Source organism: Rhyacophila brunnea, unplaced genomic scaffold (assembly GCF_057557595.1).
Source record: "Rhyacophila brunnea isolate RB1 unplaced genomic scaffold, BYU_Rbru_1.0 scaffold_3, whole genome shotgun sequence".
Classification (NCBI taxonomy): domain Eukaryota; kingdom Metazoa; phylum Arthropoda; class Insecta; order Trichoptera; family Rhyacophilidae; genus Rhyacophila; species Rhyacophila brunnea.
The window spans coordinates 569,730-590,033 of record NW_028232965.1 but is presented as its reverse complement, the minus strand read 5'-3'; the positions used below and the strand labels follow the sequence as shown (position 1 = coordinate 590,033).

The following is a 20,304-nucleotide window of genomic DNA, read 5'->3' as shown; positions in this document are numbered from 1 at the left end:
GGTTAACACAGATAATTCTTTCTGGATCCCGATTTTTTAAATCAGCTGTGACATAAAACGAATGATCTTGTATTTTTGATGTTAAATATAACAGATTAGTCTAGCCAATTAAAGCTGATTTCGAAAATCAGGGTCCTGCAAGGGAATATATCCTAAGCCAATGTTGAATTTATTAGTTATTAATTGAATCTTTGAGGTCTAAATTATGTCTGTAAATATTTTTAATACATAAATTTAAAAGTGCTGCCCGCGACGGCTGAGTGGTTACCTACATATCCGGTCAGCAAGTCGAGAGTCTCGGATTTGAGTCCCGAGTCTGGCAAAATTCACATGTTCTTTTTCAGTGTGTTTATACCCAAAGCATAGACCTAATAGGTCGATTGAGTGGCTAACTTCCATTTCTTGTAAAAAAATCTCTTAGGGAACATCTTCGTGAGGCGGCCAAGATCCGCACCGGATGTAGTGCAAATGAAAAAAAACTTTAAAAGTTGAATGTCGTAGACAAACCTGGAACGTGGTTCTGCTTGGCGAGGTCCCAAACGGGTTGTGGCACAAGAACAGAGAGCTGCATAAGAGGCGAGGCGACTCGGAGAGGAACTCCCCAGCGACGGGCGACTGACGGAGCACATCTCCCCGGTAAAAGAGATCCCGCGCCGGAATCCCATTGAGCGTATGCCACCACCGCACGAGACCATGTACCGTCTTTACCATCTGAAAACATCATATTCAGTGGTATTCTTTAGTCAATTTATTTGAAGCAATAAATCAAAGACAAAATATTAGAATTATTACAAGAAAGGAAACATGTGGGACACCCAACCAATATTTAGTAGAAGTTTGCATCCAAAATTCAATGAATAAGTCTTCTCACAACAGTATATTATGTGAAAAAGAAGAAAATAAAAACTACCAGGATGCCTTCTTATTGAAATTCAATTGCAGAAAACTGCTAAACATTTGCTAGCACGATTATACATATTATTTCTGAAGATTCAATAATAATTTGATACGTCAGTGGTATTCAAAGTGTGCGCTACCGTCTCCTAGGGCCGGTGCCGCAAGTAATTCACAGGAGCATTAAAAAATAAATATTTTTATTAATTTTAAATCAATGCACTGATGCACGATCACAATGATAAATTTGTATGTAATAATAAGAAGACATAATCGTATAACTTCACTTCCGAATGGTCAATACCCATCAACACCATTCAAAAAAGCCAAAAATAAAGGCTGTTGAATATGAATCTGTAGGGAAAATTTTCCGTTGTCTCCTCAGACAGTATATTTTTTTAGGCGCCGTGAAATAAGGATTTTGATTAAAACCACTGTAAAGCTATACTTAATTACTATCAAATATTAATGGTACAATATGACATAATGAAGCTGATAGCAATAATGATAACATAAAAATAAAACATTGAATTTTCACTGCAATGTTTTGCGTAAAAAAGTATAATCCTGACAGTTGAAATAAACAAATTTAATATCCATAGAAGATAGACATACTAACCTTGGTTGTTATAAGGTTCGATTCCCAATAGATCTAGAGGTACGAAAACCTTGGAGAACTTATCAAACTTCTTCTTGTTTTGTAAGTAATTGTTATATTTTGGGAAAGAGATCATGGGACTTTCGCTGCTCTTTGACACTTTCAAGTTTTTTCCTGTGCCGAAATAGCCTACGGTTTGAATTGGTGAGTGCAGAAAAGCAGACGTGTCGGGCAAGATGACCCTCTCTGTGGGGTAGTGTTGCTCGTTCTTATCTTCCGTAGGGGACCTGAAGAGTTGCGCGGGTTCAAAACCGTAGATTGATTCAGTTGTCACAATGTCCACACCGAGGGCTGCAAAAATTAGAATACATTATTTTCAATACAAAAATACATTTTGATATAAAAATAATGTTTCCAAACAAGGATCATCATTTAATTGGTACTATACTTTTGAAAATTTCTCCGTCTAAGACAATTCTAATTGATACGGTCAAGCATCATCAAAAACAGAGTGGTACACATCTTGAATTTGGCCATCCAAGTCTTCTCTCGCTCTCTTCAGTTGAACTATAGAGAAGGTAAAATACACAGAATAGATTTACGGCGCCTTTAGCGAAGACATAAATTAGACTTCAGCAAGAATTACCCTACATATGATGCTTTTTTATACTTAAGACTGTTGAATGAACCCATATTCTCAAAATAATTAATTGTTTTACCTATATTATCAGTAACGATTTCAAATGGATTTGTGTAAGTGTCGTGTTGACTTTCCCCGAGCACCGTGATGTACTGATCGAAAATCTCGAGCAATCCATCAGCAGAGCGACCCGTCAGTTCTTGAATTCTTCGCCACTGCTCTGAATATCGCGGCAGCAAAATCTTACTCGATGATTTTATCATATTCTGGAAAAAATGCTTAATTTTTATTGACTGTTATTTCAAAATATTGCACGGTTTAATTTCAACAGGGTTTATTGAAAGACTGGTGAATTAAGTAGTCACTTCTCACCTTGATATAATCCTTATCCTGACTGTGAGTCAAATTAAGGCCCGCCTGATGGTTTTCGTAGCCAATGAGTGCCATTAGAATGCCGTCAGTCACCAAGATGTCCGCTCCGTACATATCGGGTGTATCTCTGGTGGCTATCATCAGGTTTTCAGCCAACTTTACCCCGACAAAAGTATTGATTTCAAGTTCTCCGGCCTCGATTTGACTCAACTGAAATATAAAAGATGAAAATGTACAGTATATATTAAAAAAAACTGAGCAAAAGTAACCAGAAAGCCACAAAACGTATCATGGGGATGCACAGTAGCAGTTGTGTTTATACTAGAATGCACCCATGGAGCAGCTAAATTAGAAAAAGTAAAATATCTTTAATCAGTAGGTAAACTAAAAACAATTGAATACCCCTCTCTTAAAGCTATCAACGCCATCTGGTGGGTATTTTCTTGAATTATTTCTTTTAAAGTGCTCCATGTTATAATTCATATTCCGAAGACAGTCCAAAGTAGTGTTTTCGCTCATGCGATGATAGTGTAGCAGATAAGTACATGCATTTGTTCAAAGAATTCAGTGTGTCATCGCACAAGTGAAATCGCTGCCATTTGAATGTACACATTCAATTTGGTTGCAACGATTGCATGCAATTATCATAAAATCATACCATAAAAGAGTATTTCCTACATTGATGGCAAAAGATGCTAGACAGTTATTGATTTCTTAATCATTTAAACATAAATACATGTTGAAAAATTACATACAAATATAGTCCTAATTTAATAGGCAATAGGTGTAAAAACATACCTGTTTTCTAAGATGTATAAAAGCAGGACTGGTGCAATTGAACATGTCAGGGGTGCGCCAGGGCGGTCTGCGGTCGGCCGGTCCGCAAGCCCTCGAGCCGCGACCCGCCGCCCCTGCGGGACAAGACGCCTCCGCCACTTCGCCGAACTTGCCTCGAGACCACCACACCTCTGCCGACATCGATCGTGGACATCCGTCATACACAACTGTAAGCCAATATAGACATTATTATTATTTATTATTTATAATTATTCACATTATTTATTGGATTGTATTTACATTATTTCAAATATATTAAAATCATTAATATATAGAACGAACCTTGGCAACCATCTGCAGTAACTTCAGCATATGGATTGGAACAACTGTCGCAGGCTCTGCCGATGACGCCGGGTCGACAAGTGCACTGACCGTTGAGAGGGTCGCAAGCTCCGCCTACCGACCCAACGCTGTAACACTGACACGGCAGACATTTAGTGCTGTTTACGGGTTGGTAGTGATGCTCCTGAAATAATTACATTGGTTATTAGAATTCAATAGACGGATCAGGATCGTAAACTTGATTGGCTGGGACCCAAAATGTGCTCCAGATAATGAACTTTCAGCTTAGTATACCTATCTATTGTTAGTTTACATAACATGTTCTTTCATAATAGATTTATTAAGAAAACCGGATATTATATTAGCTATGTTCAATAGCACCCGGCAACAAAAAATCAATAAATAATGCATTTTGGTATATTCTTCCAGTTTTTTACATAATGATATTGTGCCAAGACTTATCGCTGATCATGCCTTATGGCCGGTTCGGATAAGTTGAGTAATTTAATCGAGTGGCGAGTAATTTGGTAAAATCATTTAGTCAAGTCAATCCATTTTGTTCTAATTTTTCGGTTGAGTAGCGATCTCCACCACCTCTCACTAAATACTAAACAAGCCACGAGACAAGTCTGAACACGTTATCTTTAGTTGTCATAGAATTTCTTCCTCCAATTCTTCTAATATAGCCATTATAAATGAAGTTATTAACTTTGAACATACATAATTTGAAAAACCTTCGAATCAGGTTCATCACGCAGGTTCGAACCTGCTGGATGTCTGGAAGTGTTTTTAAATTATGTATGTTCAATATAAAGAATGTTACATTCTTAAATCTTGTGAATTATTCGTTGAATTAAAAAATAGTTAATTACTTATTTTTGCTTTGTTACATTGTGTTCTGTTCATTTTGACACGTCACTCACTAATGTAGTGTGTTCGGAGACTTTTCAGTTACTAAATCATTTGGTTGTCATCAAATCAACTAAATCACTTGCCACTCGACTTAACTACTCGACTAATCCGAACCGGCCTTTAGAGTCAAAGAAACATCAAAATTTTTAGCGATTTTGAGTTATGTATGGTACTGACAATAATAGTAAAAAGAGATTTATCAAAAAAATCAACAGATAAAAGATGGTTCAATACATATCTATTGAAAACACTTTCCTGTTAATGATAGTGAAATGTTAAATTTACTTGTGTTTGGTGTCTTCTGTAAAATAGAGAAAAATGAAATAGGTTTCTTTAACCCTATTATTTATAGGGTCATTTTTGACTGGTGGTATTATATTCACTGTTACAAAAAAAACTTAAGAAGAGACAGATTTTTTATTCAACTTTAAATTCTACATTCATATGAATAATAATTAGTAATGTATTTATGAATAGTTTTCAACTCACTCTGCAGTAACACTGTCCTGTAGTTTTATTGCAATCGGGATGGTAACCATTTTCAATCTGACACAAGCAGGGACCACATTCGCCGCTCCCCCACCATCCTGACGGACAACTTTGAGAACGCTGGATATTACAGTATTCGCCTGAAAGAAATTTACAAGACTAAATTATATAATATTTATTCCCCAATAAAATTTCTCTTAATAATGGTAGGTACTCAAGAGCATTTATACATGTTAATTATGTGTCAATCAATATGTCTTACCCGAATATAGGGTTTCATTATTGCAGTTGCACTTGTATCCTTTGGAGTTGGTCAGATCAAGTACACACAAACCGTTATCTCCGCAAGGCTTCACTTCGCAAACCGGTCGACAGTCATCACCCACCGTTCCACTTTGGCAGACGCATTCTGTCGTATCCCATTTTGCTCGACATTGACCCTGAAAAGTTATTCACAATTGTTTACCAAGTTAGTGATTGAGCTGCTGATGGTTGAACGAATACAAGTGCCACTAAGTTAAATATGCCATTGTAAATTCTGCATAGGTTACTGTTTTCAACATTTTATAAATAAAGTTTTGTTCTCAAATGATCCATTAGGTACTATTATTCCATGTGAAAATATTGTTATGTCCTGGTTTTTATTATGTTAAGGAGGACAAGTCAGGCATTCAAATAATAACATTATATGTATACACAAAGGGCCACAGAAAGATACCCAAAGTTAAGAATAAAATGCTTTTAACTTTTCAAAGGAGTTATATGTTGACACGTATGTGGTGATGGTTCATAATTTATTTTTTAATTATGTGTCACCTGTAGAAATGTATGTAAAATCTATCTGAATCTAATTTCACTGGCATTAATCAATGAATAAAAAAAAGATCTGAATTTCGTTTGTGTCATGAAAATATACACAAATAATGATCCATGACAATATAAAAGAATATTCAATATAACAATGCAAAGTCTCAATGAGTAGCAGTAGGTACCTGTGATGGACAAGCAGATAATAAGCAGTCAGCTCGTGAATGGCAACCGTCGCGTACATTTTCTCTTACTGTTGGACGACTCAACATGGACTGAGATGTTCCCACTCTGACATCCTAAAATTAACAATAAAAACAGACACAATATTAATTATTCCTTTTAGTTGCTACTTAGCACTCACTTATGTAACATAAAAATTAGCTATCTTTCAGTTCATATTCAAATAAAATTACCTGTATACAACCCTCGAAGTATCCATAATCAGCCGACAGTACGTTTCCGGCTGATAAAGAGTCCGGTCCTCCGATCAAAATTTTGCCAACGTATAGTCCTTGAATTTTATTCGCTGACATAGGCAGTAAAGTGAGTCTCGATCCGTAGTCTATTGCGACAGAGATATCGGCACCCAGCCATTTTATTTCAATTCTATGCCATTCGCCGTCAGATAATATTGTCCCCGGAAGAAACATTGTCTCGCTGTTGTAAGTATAGTGAAGCAGACCGGATTTCAGCTGGAAATAACAATTATTTGGTGTTATTCCTTTCATTAAAAACAATGATTGTAAAGTTCTACGTAATATTATGTTGTATGGATTCATTTTGAATAAACTTACACTTATTATGGCAGAACTATTTTGACCGACTTGTACAGACATGAGGAACGTGTCCTGCTGCCGTGTTCTAACCGAAAGAGCGTTCAGCCAAGGAAGTTGGATTGGTCTTAATAACGGATTAAATGAAAGTACACCGTCACCGCTGAACCTCCACGGTTGACTAATAGCTGGAAACAAATACACAAATAAACAATCATGCAATTTTTGTATAACAGATGATAAAGTAATTTTGTTAAAGAGGCGGTATTATGTTTCTCAAATGTATTGTTAACAAATAAAAAACTTTAAATAATATTATAGTTTATGTCATACATTCGCTGCAATCTTTTCCAGTATATCCCTCAGTGCATTCACAGAAATAAGTATCCCAAATATCTTTGCATTCTGCGCCATTGTGACAAGGATCTGAGCCGCAGTGAGATCGTTTTTCGGGACATCCGGCAACTGTACCATTATCGGCCACAAAACTGGAAATTCAATTACAAATATTACAAAATGTCTATGATAGATATTGACAACAAATTTGAATGTAACATGCATTGCATCATATAATGTACCTGTTTAAATCGACAAATTTGTGGTCAATGTAGAGATCTGCAATGCATCCAATGAAGTCTTTGGATTTGACCTGGAAACTTGATGGAATACTTGGCAAGCCGCCTATTTGCAGTGGTCCAGTTAAATCAATAAACCTACACGACAAAAAGAAAAATTATAAACAATTTTTTATTCAAATACATTATTTAGTTTTTTTATAGATGTTATGCCGAAAGTGCGAAATTGACTATTACATGAAATGGGCAAAATTTTGCCTAAATCATGAAAAATGCAAGCCCGTTGCCTTATTCATGAATTAGGCAAAATATCTGCCGAGTGCGTGAATTCGGCAGTAATTTTTCTGCCTAGTTCAATCATTGGGAAAATTAGATAGTAGCGCTCCGGTGGTGTTTTTTGCAGCTAATCAAACTAACCAAATGTGTCAAATGTCATTGATTATATAAAAATATACCAATCAATAACTACAATGACGTTCATATCCATTTACTATGCCCAAAAAATATCTAGAACTATATTATGATAACGGAAGAATTTTATTAAAAGGTATTTTCGTGATTTGATTCGTGCTTGGGTATCAATCGTGCAATGGTCGATTGTTTGTTTGTGATAGTATGATTTTTGATAGTTTGTTGACACTTGTTAGCTAACCTCAAAATGGACATTCAGTTAAATTCAGAATTACAAAACCTAACCGAACCTAACCTAATAATAATAATATTATATTATGTTTAATTATAACTAATAAAGCCATCCGTATTAAATTTACTTATTCTACTGTCACGTTGACAGTTTAAGAATTCCATACCCTGGCGAATTCACGCACTCGGCAGATAATTTACCTAATTCATGAATAAGGCAACGGGCTTGACTATTACATGAATTAGGCAAAATTTTGCCCATTTCATGTAATAGTCAATTTCGCACATTCGGCGTAACATAGATAAATGTTAGAAGAAAGCTTCTGTAAAAACGATTAAATATAATATGAGTTTATTTACCTATGACACGTCTCAGTAAGGAGGGCACACCTGTCTGGCAAGATATGTACCGTAGTGTTGGCGCAAGCCCAGCGAGTACCCAGCCGGGATGCACCCGCCAATGACACAGCCGTGTCGCAGTTATCCACTGAGATTGTTGCCGTCTACAAAAACATCATTATACCAATAGATCAAAAAAATATTAATTGATTCCAACATTATAGCGAATTTATTATTGAAAAATTATAAAATATCATTAATAAAATTTTTTCAACACTCGCTAAATATAGAATAAAATGATTCAAAAAGACGTTTGAAAGCTTTAACATAGTGAGAGATAATATTATTATTATATGCATGTGATGTGTGCACAAAAGGGATGTATTTTAAGGTAGCAAATAAATACATAATGTGGATGACTTGTGTATTCATAATTACAAATATTACGCACTAAATCGTATGCAAAATTAATCTTTTCAAAGCGGACGGCACACCTATTGTGCCCTCATTAATTGGCCATTCGATATAATTAGCATGTTATTTAAATGTGGTAATTAAATAGTAATTAAATTCTCCGCGGTCAACAAGTTAAGGAACATATATATTGCAGTAACTGAGTTATTGATATTGTCTTTACCCTATTGATGTAGTAGACCTCGACAGTGTGCCAATCTCCTCTGGCGAGCCCGCCCGGAACGGTAGCGAAGACAGACGTGACCCGACCGCCGAGGCTGAATGAAAATTGAACCGACCCTCCTACCACTTCCACTGATATGAAGTCGTGACGCTCATTGAATCGCCCATTATACAGCAATAATCCGTTGGAGTGTTGGGTAGCGAATCTGAAAGTAAATTTATGAATAGTCATTTCAACGAAACTTAGAGATATGGAAAGATGATCACTGCATACTTAACTTTATTTATTGTTTAACAAACCTCATTTTGATGTGCAGGCGGTGTCTCTGTTTGAGGCTGGGAAAGGTGAGGAAAGATGTTCTGGTGAAGCTTCTGGCTCGCAGTTCGCAGAGGTCAGTGGTATGATTGGTGTCAATGCTGCAGCCCTGGCAGAGGATTCCTCCTTCCCTCTTCACGGCGCACTGCGAGCCGCCTTTACAAATGTCACCCGTCGACAAGCAGCTCGCCTTCTTAAGTACGGTTTCGCAATCGGCACCTGAACAAATAGGAATATAGTTTGCATTATTAAGCATATGGTATTCTTATAATAACACATGTTAATATTATTTTTGATTGTAAATGATACAATCATAATTGATTACCAGTGAATCCTTTCGAACAAACGCAGCTGTAGCCTCCTTCTCTCCGCATACAGGTCCCGTTATTCTTACAAGGACTCGAATAGCACAAATTTACTTCAGCATCGCACAAATAGTGCTCCTTGGAACCTGAAAAGTTAATTAACCGAATGAGTCACTACATTAAATAATAAATATTTTAAAATGTATCGGTAATATGACTTGTGAGGTTTACCTGTAAACCCAGTTGGACACTGGCAGGCAAAAGTAGTCACAGGATATATGGGGCGAAATAAAACGGTGCTGCTGTGGATGAAGCCCGATGCGTTTCCGAACTTGAGTATCGTCAAACACTCCTCGAAGTTCAGGCACGGTTCTCGTACGCACATGTTGTCATCAAACGGCAAAACCTGTTGAGTCAAGAACAATATTGGTTAATTAATTATTATTTTGAACAAACGGCCACTTAACTGGAAAAAGTAATTTATTTTTAGCATTTGTATTGACTTTATTTATCATCTTTAACATGTGTCACTCGTATTTATAAAATACCATCAAATTAAACTCAGTACTAATCTTTGAATTAAAATGTCAGTTATCCGTTATGACTCTATTGATAGAGAAGCTCTCTGGAATATATTGAAAGAATTCGAAATACCGTCAAAACTTATAAATATAATAAAAGTATGCATGGACGGATCCAGAAGTAGAATTCATATGCAAGGTAGTATATCAGAATCTTTTGAGGTGACAGCAGGACTAAAACAAGGCGACTCCTTATCACCCATGCTGTTCAACTTAGCTTTAGAGAAAGCCGTTAGAGAAGCTCTGAAAGCAGAAGGTGGAGTTACCTTGAATGGGTCCCATAAAATATTGGGCTACGCAGATGATTTGGTGGTGCTCGGAGAATCTGAAGAAGAAGTCAGAGATATTTTCACTCCTCTGGAGGACACAGCGAAAAGGTTGAACCTACGAGTAAATGTGGGAAAGACCAAGTATTTGAAAATGACAAGAGGCATTGAACCCACTGGAAACATTGGAATAAGAAACTCCTCGTTCGAGAGAACCTCTCTCTTCAAGTACTTGGGCTCCAACATTACCTCTAAAAATAAAATGTCCCTAGAGCTCTCTGACCGACTGAGAAGTGGAAATGCAGCGTACTTCGCGCTGAGTCGTCTGTTCAGGTCCAAAATGCTGTCCATCAAAACGAAATTCCGGGTGTATAACGTGGTCATCAAACCAATCGTCATGTATGGATGTGAAACGTGGGGTTTAACAGAAAAACAAGAAAAGGCGCTCCAAGTGTTTGAAAACAGAATCCTCCGGAGAATACTTGGACCCGTCAATGAGAACCACCGGTGGCGCATCCGCACAAACGCTGAGCTCTTCGACCGATACCAACCTAGAATCACTAATATTCTGAGGTCAAGAAGGCTCAGATGGGCGGGCCACGTTGTACGATCTGAAAGATCTAGAACTCTCTATAGGATTTACAAAGGCACACCAGCTGGCACTCGACCTCTTGGCCGCCCTCGACGGAGATGGGCGGACAACATTCAAAGGGATGCGGAAAGGCTGGGGATAGTCAACTGGGAAGAGAGAGCGCTGGACAGAGATGCCTGGAGAAACGTTGTGCAGTCGGCCATGGACCTGAACGGCCCCTAGCGCCAGTTTAATAATAATAAATAATCCGTTTTTTTATGAAAATAAGTTCTCATTCATTCGTCAACATATCGAAAAAAGAATGAGTGCCCCGCAACGAAGAATGACAGACTTGAGTCAAAGTCAAAGAAAGGGTCTAGATACCCAAACAAATATAAAACATGGAATTGCAACAGATCAATAATATGCCGTTGGTGAAAATACAAAAATTTTACCATTGAATACCTGTGTGACAAAACAATCTAATTATTTAACATTTTGCTCTCTCTTGAACTGAATTATCAATCAGAATCAAATACCGAATTGTATGTTGAAATGTTTGACCACAAACCTGAACAGTGGCGAGTCTTGCTAGAATCGCTCTGTTTAAGTAAACGCGTTCTTGTAGAAAAACTGGCGAGTAAAATTGAGATTCTCCAGTGGCATCTGGCCTCCGAGCCGAAAATGACACATTCAAAATCTTCGCATTGACGACAGTATCGTCCTGTAATAAAGAAATGAAATTTAAGTAAAAGTATGCTCACAATTAGATGCTATGCAATAAAAGTATATTTGAATGTTGCCATTACCTGCACGCTGAATATGTAAATATTTTCTTTCGGACAGGGTATAATGGCAGCTAGGCCATCGATGAAGAACGTCAATAGTGGTGATAAAAATGCTTCAGCCGTCATTTCATTGAGTCGAACAGTCACAGAATTGTACAACATGTCCTCGGTTATTAAACGAACTGACAGCTGCATTATTGCTTTCACCTCATTGATGCCATCTGTGTGATTAGAAATAGATGATATTATTATATAATATGGATAACATTACATTTCAATACTATGAATGAATGATGAATAAAAATTAATAAATGACTACAAAATTATGTGAGTACTATAATATACAAACCTGAGACTGATATTTCCATGGTTGCTAATCTTGGAACATTTGTGTTTAATTGTGGAGATAATATCATTCCTCCATTCGATTGATTTAACATAAGAAGATTGGCATTGTTTCCAGACAGAATTTTATATGTGAGCTGAAATAGAAAACAAATAAACAATAAATCAGGATTGAGTATGAATGCATTTAATGCTCCAAGTAATTGATCCATAATTATAAAAAAATTCTACAAAATACATTAATTTACCTTGTCAGCAACGTCCGCATCGAAAGCGGGAACTTTTCCAAATACACCGACGGGAAAGCAATCTTTGAAATTATTAAAGATGACTTGAAAATCTTTCAGTATCGGAGCATTGTCATTTACATCGGTCACGAGGATTTCGACGTGGACATCGTTTCTGAGAGGAGGGCTGGCCGCTCGAATCACCAACTCGTATCTTTTACGAGGACTCTCATAATCCAGGTCCATCATCGTGAGAAGCTCCGCTCTGTCTGATCCGGGACGCGTCACGAGAGTAAAACTATTGGAGTCGTCTCCGCCTGTTGATAAATTTTAATTTGTTTATTTAATAAATTAATTTTCACATTTTTGTGTTCTGACTTCTGATTCTTATTGTCATCCTTTTAATTTCTAAAAGTATATTTTATTTTCAATAGTATAAAAGTTATAAGAATTCAAATGGATTGTAAAATAACAAAAAAACATCGTACCTATGATAGAATAGTGAACTATGGCATTTACGCCTTCATCAGGATCATGTGCGTGTATTTCACCGACAGTTGTACCGATTGGACTATTTTCAGCAACATAGAGAGTCAACTTATCGCCTTCAAATGCAGGCGGAGAGTCATTGACATCTTCAATGCGGACATGAACTAAGACCTAAAAAAGTACAAAAGAGAGTTTGCAGTTAGTTTTGCTCTTCTATTATGATGATGATGATGGTAAAGCATAATTATGTTTATATCTCACAGATGTACTGAGGGCAGGAGTTCCTCTGTCCACGGCATAGGCATGCAGGTCGTACGCGGGCACCGATTCTCTATCCAGTCCTTTGTTGGTGCGAATTACTCCCGAAGCGTGATCCACGACAAACGAACCGTCCTCACGGTCCTTCGGAGAGAGTTCATATCGGATGCGCCCGTTCAGACCGATATCAGCATCTGAAGCGGATATCTGGATAACTGATGTACCTATAAAAATTGAGGTAAGAAGAAGATTATATAAGGAATTCCACGTTTATACTCACAAGTTCTTTTATCTTAATGAGAAATTATAAATACCAATCACTGCATCTTCTGGAACGCTCGAGGAATACATGGACTGTTTGAAGACTGGATTGTTATCATTGACATCTGTGACAGATATTTCCACATCAGTGGTGTCAGAATGTGGAGGTGAGCCTCCATCGCGAGCTGTCACTGTTAACAGATAACCTGAAACAAACCACATAAATTATTAACAAGGATCAAGGACACCTGAATGAATTGAATAAAGACAAATGCTGTACGATCAAACCTAAAATTAAATTAACATATTACATATTGACAGGTTAGTGCAATATAGTGTATATTCAGTTTTGTACATATTGAGAAAAACGGTTTTGAAACATTGGAATTTATTAGAAATAGAAAGTGACATGGGACACAATATCGTGTATTTAAATTCTTCTCAAATACCTTATTTGGACATACAATATTTTTACAAGTTAATAGCCCATTCGCACACTTTTGCTGGCAGTAAATCCAAGCATGTGTACAGATTTTATAAAGGTATGAAGCAGATAAGCGTTCTATGTGAAATAACTGAATTTTGGTATAAACTAGACTACCCCATCGATATTTTGTTGTTAACTGAATGTTGGATTTAGTAATTTACCACTTAGTGCTTCCCGGTCGAGTAATTTATTGGTCAGTATGGCACCAGTTTGCGGGTTGATGGTGAATTCTTGATCTTGTCCGAGCATGGCTTCGTTATTGGACTCGCTTCCCAGAGAGTAAGTTATCTGAGCATTCAACCCGACATCACTGTCAGTCGCAGACACCACAAGGACGGTAGTTCCGAGAGGCGCATCTTCGAAAACCTAAAAACATTTTGATTGAAATGATTATTGTATGAAACTAAGTTACACATATGGGTAGGTATATATAATTTTTTTGCCAATGACTTTGAAATTACAGTACACGCATAATTCATAGTGATTAAGCTATATTATAAAATCTAATCCAACAGTTAGGATTATGCAATATTCTCACACATTATGTAGTATTAGTTTCATCACTTTCATCAAATAGGCACCATAAGATGATAAAATATGTGCTGGTTAAAACAGGCTACATGGTATTAATTCTCGCATAACTTATGAAAGTAGAATCTTGTTGTAGGTGAATCATGGAATACTGAAACAATATTATTTTATTTGAATTCCGGTACAACTTACAGATGCAGTATATGGAGCATTCTCAAATACAGGAGCGAAGTTATTGGCATCAGTTATGTTAATATGAACCATGGCCGTGTCACTGCGGCCGCCTGAATCTGAAGCGGTCACCGTCAGCACGTATCGCCTTTCTTGTTTGAAATCCAACGGCTGAGCCACCGTTATAAGTCCTCGACCGTTCTGGGAAGTTATTGCGAATCGTCCTCGCGTATTTCCTCCAGTCAGCTCATAATGCAATCTGGAAAAAAATTATACGTCAGTTAATTATTGCATAATATGGAATAATATTGCAAATATTAAGTTAATAATTTATCTGAACTCAATATCAATGCACTAATTATTTCTCATTACCGATTATCCTCATCGGGATCCGTAGCAGTGACGGTAACTACAGGAGTTCCCGGAGGCTCGTCTTCAGCCAGATTTGCCTCGTAGCGTGACGGACCAAAATGAGGATCGTTGTCGTTTACATCTTGAACAGTGAGAGCCACGGAAGCTGTCGCCGAACGAGGAGGTGCCCCACCATCTGTTGCTATCACCTGAAAACATTTCATTTCATAGTTTCAAAATAACAATTTATGAAATTACAGCCATTACATATAAAATAGTGAGGCATTTTGTTCACCTGAAAGTTAAACTTGGACTGTTCCTCTCTGTCTAATTGGCGAGTAGTGTAAATCCATCCTGTTCTTGGATCGATTCCCAACGGAAACTTTTCAATGCCTCCCAGCGTCGCTAAGTCTCTTTCGTTAACGCTGTAAGTTAGTTCTGCATTTGTACCTTCATCAGCATCATAGGCTTGAACCTAAGAGAAAATTTAAAATTGTATCATTTCAATGTGATTTTTATTAATATGAGACTATCCAAAATACATGTATTTTTAAATTGCTAAAACATTATGGTGATTAACTTTAATAAAAATTAATAACTATCACTAAAATTTGTCTTAAATAAAACTCAGTTTGTTGAATACCTATCACATATCTCAAATAAAGTTTAATTGATATGTAATCCAGCCAGACAGTAACATTTAGTTGACAGTTTAAATTTAATAATCTTGTATTTTGAAGTTAAATCGAATTTTAATCGAAGTGTGTTTACATACTTATTTAATACAAATTGAAGTGAGAGTTCAACTTTTATTAAAAACTTATACTTACATAAAAATGATTATACATAACTACAGCTCTTTGATAACTATTTAGTTATTAAAACACTTTATTTTAAAATAATTATTTCCTATAATGTTAATTGGGTAAAGTCTTCTAGCTATTTGTACTTATCATTTTATGTTAATTTGCTCCTACAAAATACACACTCTTTATTTAATATACAGTATTTGAATTGAATGTTCATACCCTGACAACACTGTATCCAACTGGAACACTTTCACTGACGGCTTCTTGAAAAAGGGATGTATAAAAACGAGGTGCATTATCGTTAACATCTTTTACGTTGACTAAAAGTTGCGTCGTGTTGGAACGGGAAGGACTGCCACCATCTTAAAATAAAAATATTTTTGACTGCAATCAACTGTTGAAATAATTTTAGCACTAAAAATTTGTGAAATTAAAGTGGGTAATATTTTACCTTGCGCTCTTATCACTAGTCTATAATTTCGTATCAGCTCATAATCGAGGGGTTTGACAAGTGAAACATCTCCACTAAGACTGTCGATAGAAAATTGCAGTTGCGTGTTACCACCGATGATGGCATATCTGATTGCTGAATTCGGGCCTAAATCTGCATCCGTAGCCCTGGAATTATAAATAAGATTTAGTTTACATTATTAATAACGAGTCATATTAAAATAATAACAGTGTTCTAAGCCGCAGGCAGACGGTATTAATTAAAGAGTCGGTTAGAAATGTCTTTTACCGTATATGGGCTACGACAGGATTATCCGACAGATTGATATCTTCGTTGACGGATACTGTGTAAGTTCGTTCAGTAAATTGAGGATAGTTGTCATTGTCATCCAGAACTCTTACGATAACAGTAGCGCTGCAATATAAAAAAATTATAGATAAGTTTCAACATCCTAAATGATCTCGATATATAGTCCATGAGGTCTTTATAACCGAGTTTAAATAAATATTTTTTAATATTTCATACTACATAATATGAATATAAAAATGACCCATATTCTCATTATAAAAAAAAACAATAAATATTTTTCCAACTATCGATTATTTTTTAAGTTGATTTAGAAAAGGTCTATTTTAAAAATAATTGCTCTGATATTAGGCCACCCCATCTAAGAAATGAGAGCATTATTTATAATATTAATATGTAGATCTCAGAGTAATAATATAAAGAGAGTGGCTATTGTTCGACAAAATAAAGCCATGTTTTTTGCGTATAACGCACAGTAGAACCTCAATTTTATTATTATTACTTAACTATGAAACGTTATACCATCATGTTGTTTCTCAGTACGGCTACCAAATTTAAACACAACATAGTTAATCATATTTTCTATTAAATTAACTAAAAATAATTACCAATAACTTTGTATTTAACACAAAAATAATAAATTTTAGCAACACATGCTCACAGTTCTTAAATGAAAATAGTCATTCAAATCAATATTTACCGGCTACATTTGCAAAAAATATTTAATTCAGCCTTAGAAATTCTAATGCTTTCTCACTTGCACTTATGATTCGTTTTTGTTCAGACCTTGATGTAGATGCATTTTTACTATTGTGTCATATTATTTGTATGTATCAATTAGCTATCTGACGTTCGACTCTAGGACGGTCTTGATGGTGGGTATTTCTCGGTGGCATTAAAAGCTTTTCAAGGAAATTAAAAAAAGTATTTTTCAATAATTAATAACCGATCCGTTGTTATGAGATATCTATCATCCGTGAGAGGCACTTAATTCTTTTGATAAAATGACCCTCGGTGGTGACTATCGGTCTTAATAATAATACATTAAATAGGGAAAAAAATATAGAATTACCTGGCAGTCTTTCGTTCAGATACAGGACTAGTCTGGTCTGAGGCGAGAACTATAAGAGAGTATCGAGAGGACTTTTCTCTGTCCAGCTGCGACCTGGTGGACAATACTCCCGTCTTAGAGTCCATCCGGAAAACTGCAGCGCCTTCTTCCATATCACCATCACTATCACCGTCATTAGCATCTCCCTCAGATGTAACCGATTCTATTGAATATTCCACCTAAACACAAAATAAAACAAATAAATATTTCAAAGAGACAGTAGATAGAGATTTCTGCATAGCCATTATAATTAGGGTTACTATTTACATTATAATTATTTAAATTTTGAGGTGAATACCTCTGCATTCTTTCCAACATCTTGATCAGTCGCTTTCAAGGTGATTATGGTGGATCCTTGACTGGCTCCTTCTCTTACGGTGGCTTCATACTCTTGCAGCTCAAACACGGGAGTGTGATCATTGCAATCCAATACGTTCACCTGAAATTTAGGGAGAAAAGTTATATCTAAGTGCCTTCATACTAAAAGTTATTTTAAATTAATGCTACAACACACTATATCATTTACAGTATTGAAACAATCACATATGCATAGTAACCTCATTGGGAAACGAACCCAAAACCCCTGGTCTGAGAAGCCGATGCCTTCTACACTGGACCCCAATTCTCTATCTATACAGTATGATTTGATTTCCTATTTTATTATATAAGTAGTTTTTGTTTTCAAAAATCTCATTTTTATAGGAGGTAATATTATGTTATATTGAATTATTTTAATATTAGGAACAGAATCAGACAAACATACAAAATTATGGCTGGTCGGTTCCTACCTACCGAAAAGTCATGGAAGTTAAAAATAATATGGTAAAAAAGTATTATAATCTATGTCAGTGTTTCCCAACTCGCGTACCCCCGAAAATGTCCCAACTGCGTGAATTTCTTTTTCGTAGAAACATTTCACGCAACGTTGCTAACTTTGACAGATGCCAGAAATATTTTTATTTTACTTAGGAATTACTATAATTTACAAAATAGGAAAATTAATAATATGAAAAATACTGACTGATATTTCGTATAGATACGGTGACACAAGGTAAAATGGGTATCAAATCTGATTATGACGGAATTTTTTTTAATTCAAGCTAAGAATATAAAACAAAAACTCATAATAACTAATCATCAAAAGCTAGGTACGAAGGTAACATACCTATACCTATGTCTCTAAAGTAGTACTAGCATGCAGTGGCGCACCCAGGATTTAATATTGGGGGGGGGGCCTAAGGAGCAGAATGTAAATTAGTCCCATAGGCTCTTTTTCTTCTTCATATAATTATTTTTACATATTTTCACAATACACGGCGGTATATTTGTACAGTTTCTCCTAGTTTTTATTAAATTGGAGGCATAACGGCGGTAACCGTTGAGCGTGTCATCAGCGACTGGCGGATTGGAAGTGACTAACAGCGACCATGCTGGACATGTGCTTCTAGTATGCTAAAACATTACTCAAATATTATCGGCTGTGCTACACGCTTGGTCTAGACTCTATTTCAATTTTGTACATCTCAGGCATTTTTTTGTATGACCGATGAGTATTCCCCTTTATATGTGAAATGCCGACGTGTCTCATCTCTGAAACGTGGTGCCCCATCTTTGAGGCGTCATGCCCCACCGTGGGAAACACTGGTCTAGAGGGTTACAACATTTATGCCGAATTCTACTGAAAAAAAAATGTTCTTTTGACTTACACTACCACCAACTAGTGGGTTAGTCATTCTTTTCGCCGAATGTTTATCGTCGATTTTTAATATTGACATTCCAAAATATTATTTAAAAATGGACAAAAAAAGTATTAGTGCATTTAACTTATACACAAACCTATTCAACACAACACAGCCTAATTTCTCGTTTATCGGTCTTTTGTCTATTACACTCGGTGTACCTACACCATGGCCCCCACATCCTGAAACGGGCCCTCAGGCTAGGATATTTGGCGGGCCCCCTACCTACCGCTAAGATTAAAGGCAGTGTGAAATACTACATTAACGTTTTTCAAATTGTGTTTTAGTTCAAATTAAGGGTAGATACTTATTATTAGTATTATTATTATCGATTTTAAATACATCTACTTTAATAATGGAGCTGTCAAGTATCGACACATAATAATCAGAAAATATATTCAACAATTATATAATCTAAAATGTTCATGGCCATGAAGTATAATAGTACTTTTTTTTTTTTACTATTAAAGCTAATTTATGATGTGTGTTTATCTCACTTATCTGGTCAACCCGACACGCCGGGCCCCCCATAGCCCGGGCCCCCAGGCTTGAGCCCTGTCAGCCCTCCCCAGCCATGACCTACACCACTCCGGCATTCGGGTGGACACCGAGATTTTTTTGACAGTTCCATTAAGGATTGGGTTTCTAAAAAATCCCGACATTAGTGTTTCGAAATTTTTATGTTAGAAATTAAAATCATTTTTTTGCCGTGTTTTTATTTGTCTAAGCCCAAGGTATAGTTGATAGGCTTTCAATTTCAATGTTTAAAATCATTCTGATAATTTTCATGTTTGGGTAGCCAGGGCCCCTTGCTCCCCCCCCTGGGTGCGCCACTGCTAGCATGACATAATTTTGAGAACACTGATCTAAGTAAGTAGGTACTTAGTTAAATTTATATAATATAGACCTTCCAGTTCCTGTGTGGGTTTACCTGCAAAGTGGTAGTGCCAGAGCGAGGGGGGAAGCTATCATCGACGGCCGTGATCCTGAAGTAGTGAACGTCCACAAGTTCGCGATCCAGCTTGGTGAGGGTGGTGACGGCGCCCAGCTTCGGATCCACGCTAAACATCCCTTGCGAGCGCGAGTCCAAGAGGCTCGACATCGAATATGTTACCGGACTATTTTCTGGATCCCTGAAACAA

At 36.4% G+C, this 20,304-nt stretch overlaps 1 protein-coding gene across 1 annotated transcript in view; it reads right to left on the bottom strand.

Moving 5' to 3' along the window:
- The window catches only part of stan (Protocadherin-like wing polarity protein stan), a 194,141-nt gene that overhangs the window by 13,755 nt on the left and 160,082 nt on the right, over positions 1-20,304 (bottom strand). The window contains exons 4-38 of the mRNA XM_085952061.1: positions 20,094-20,295; positions 17,722-17,862; positions 17,385-17,602; positions 16,295-16,420; positions 16,007-16,173; positions 15,775-15,917; positions 15,042-15,221; positions 14,768-14,955; positions 14,417-14,654; positions 13,855-14,059; positions 13,260-13,412; positions 12,949-13,169; positions 12,687-12,858; positions 12,220-12,515; positions 11,976-12,108; positions 11,648-11,847; positions 11,410-11,562; positions 9,652-9,826; positions 9,441-9,566; positions 9,100-9,334; positions 8,801-9,005; positions 8,185-8,327; positions 7,186-7,320; positions 6,941-7,095; positions 6,629-6,795; positions 6,248-6,526; positions 6,017-6,130; positions 5,287-5,464; positions 5,025-5,164; positions 3,624-3,807; positions 3,303-3,508; positions 2,505-2,714; positions 2,212-2,398; positions 1,514-1,843; positions 508-711 (exon numbers count right to left, since the gene is read on the bottom strand). Coding sequence (XP_085808187.1) covers positions 508-711; positions 1,514-1,843; positions 2,212-2,398; positions 2,505-2,714; positions 3,303-3,508; positions 3,624-3,807; positions 5,025-5,164; positions 5,287-5,464; positions 6,017-6,130; positions 6,248-6,526; positions 6,629-6,795; positions 6,941-7,095; positions 7,186-7,320; positions 8,185-8,327; positions 8,801-9,005; positions 9,100-9,334; positions 9,441-9,566; positions 9,652-9,826; positions 11,410-11,562; positions 11,648-11,847; positions 11,976-12,108; positions 12,220-12,515; positions 12,687-12,858; positions 12,949-13,169; positions 13,260-13,412; positions 13,855-14,059; positions 14,417-14,654; positions 14,768-14,955; positions 15,042-15,221; positions 15,775-15,917; positions 16,007-16,173; positions 16,295-16,420; positions 17,385-17,602; positions 17,722-17,862; positions 20,094-20,295 — 6,509 coding nt within the window. The remainder of the gene's footprint in view (positions 1-507; positions 712-1,513; positions 1,844-2,211; positions 2,399-2,504; positions 2,715-3,302; positions 3,509-3,623; positions 3,808-5,024; positions 5,165-5,286; positions 5,465-6,016; positions 6,131-6,247; positions 6,527-6,628; positions 6,796-6,940; positions 7,096-7,185; positions 7,321-8,184; positions 8,328-8,800; positions 9,006-9,099; positions 9,335-9,440; positions 9,567-9,651; positions 9,827-11,409; positions 11,563-11,647; positions 11,848-11,975; positions 12,109-12,219; positions 12,516-12,686; positions 12,859-12,948; positions 13,170-13,259; positions 13,413-13,854; positions 14,060-14,416; positions 14,655-14,767; positions 14,956-15,041; positions 15,222-15,774; positions 15,918-16,006; positions 16,174-16,294; positions 16,421-17,384; positions 17,603-17,721; positions 17,863-20,093; positions 20,296-20,304) is intronic.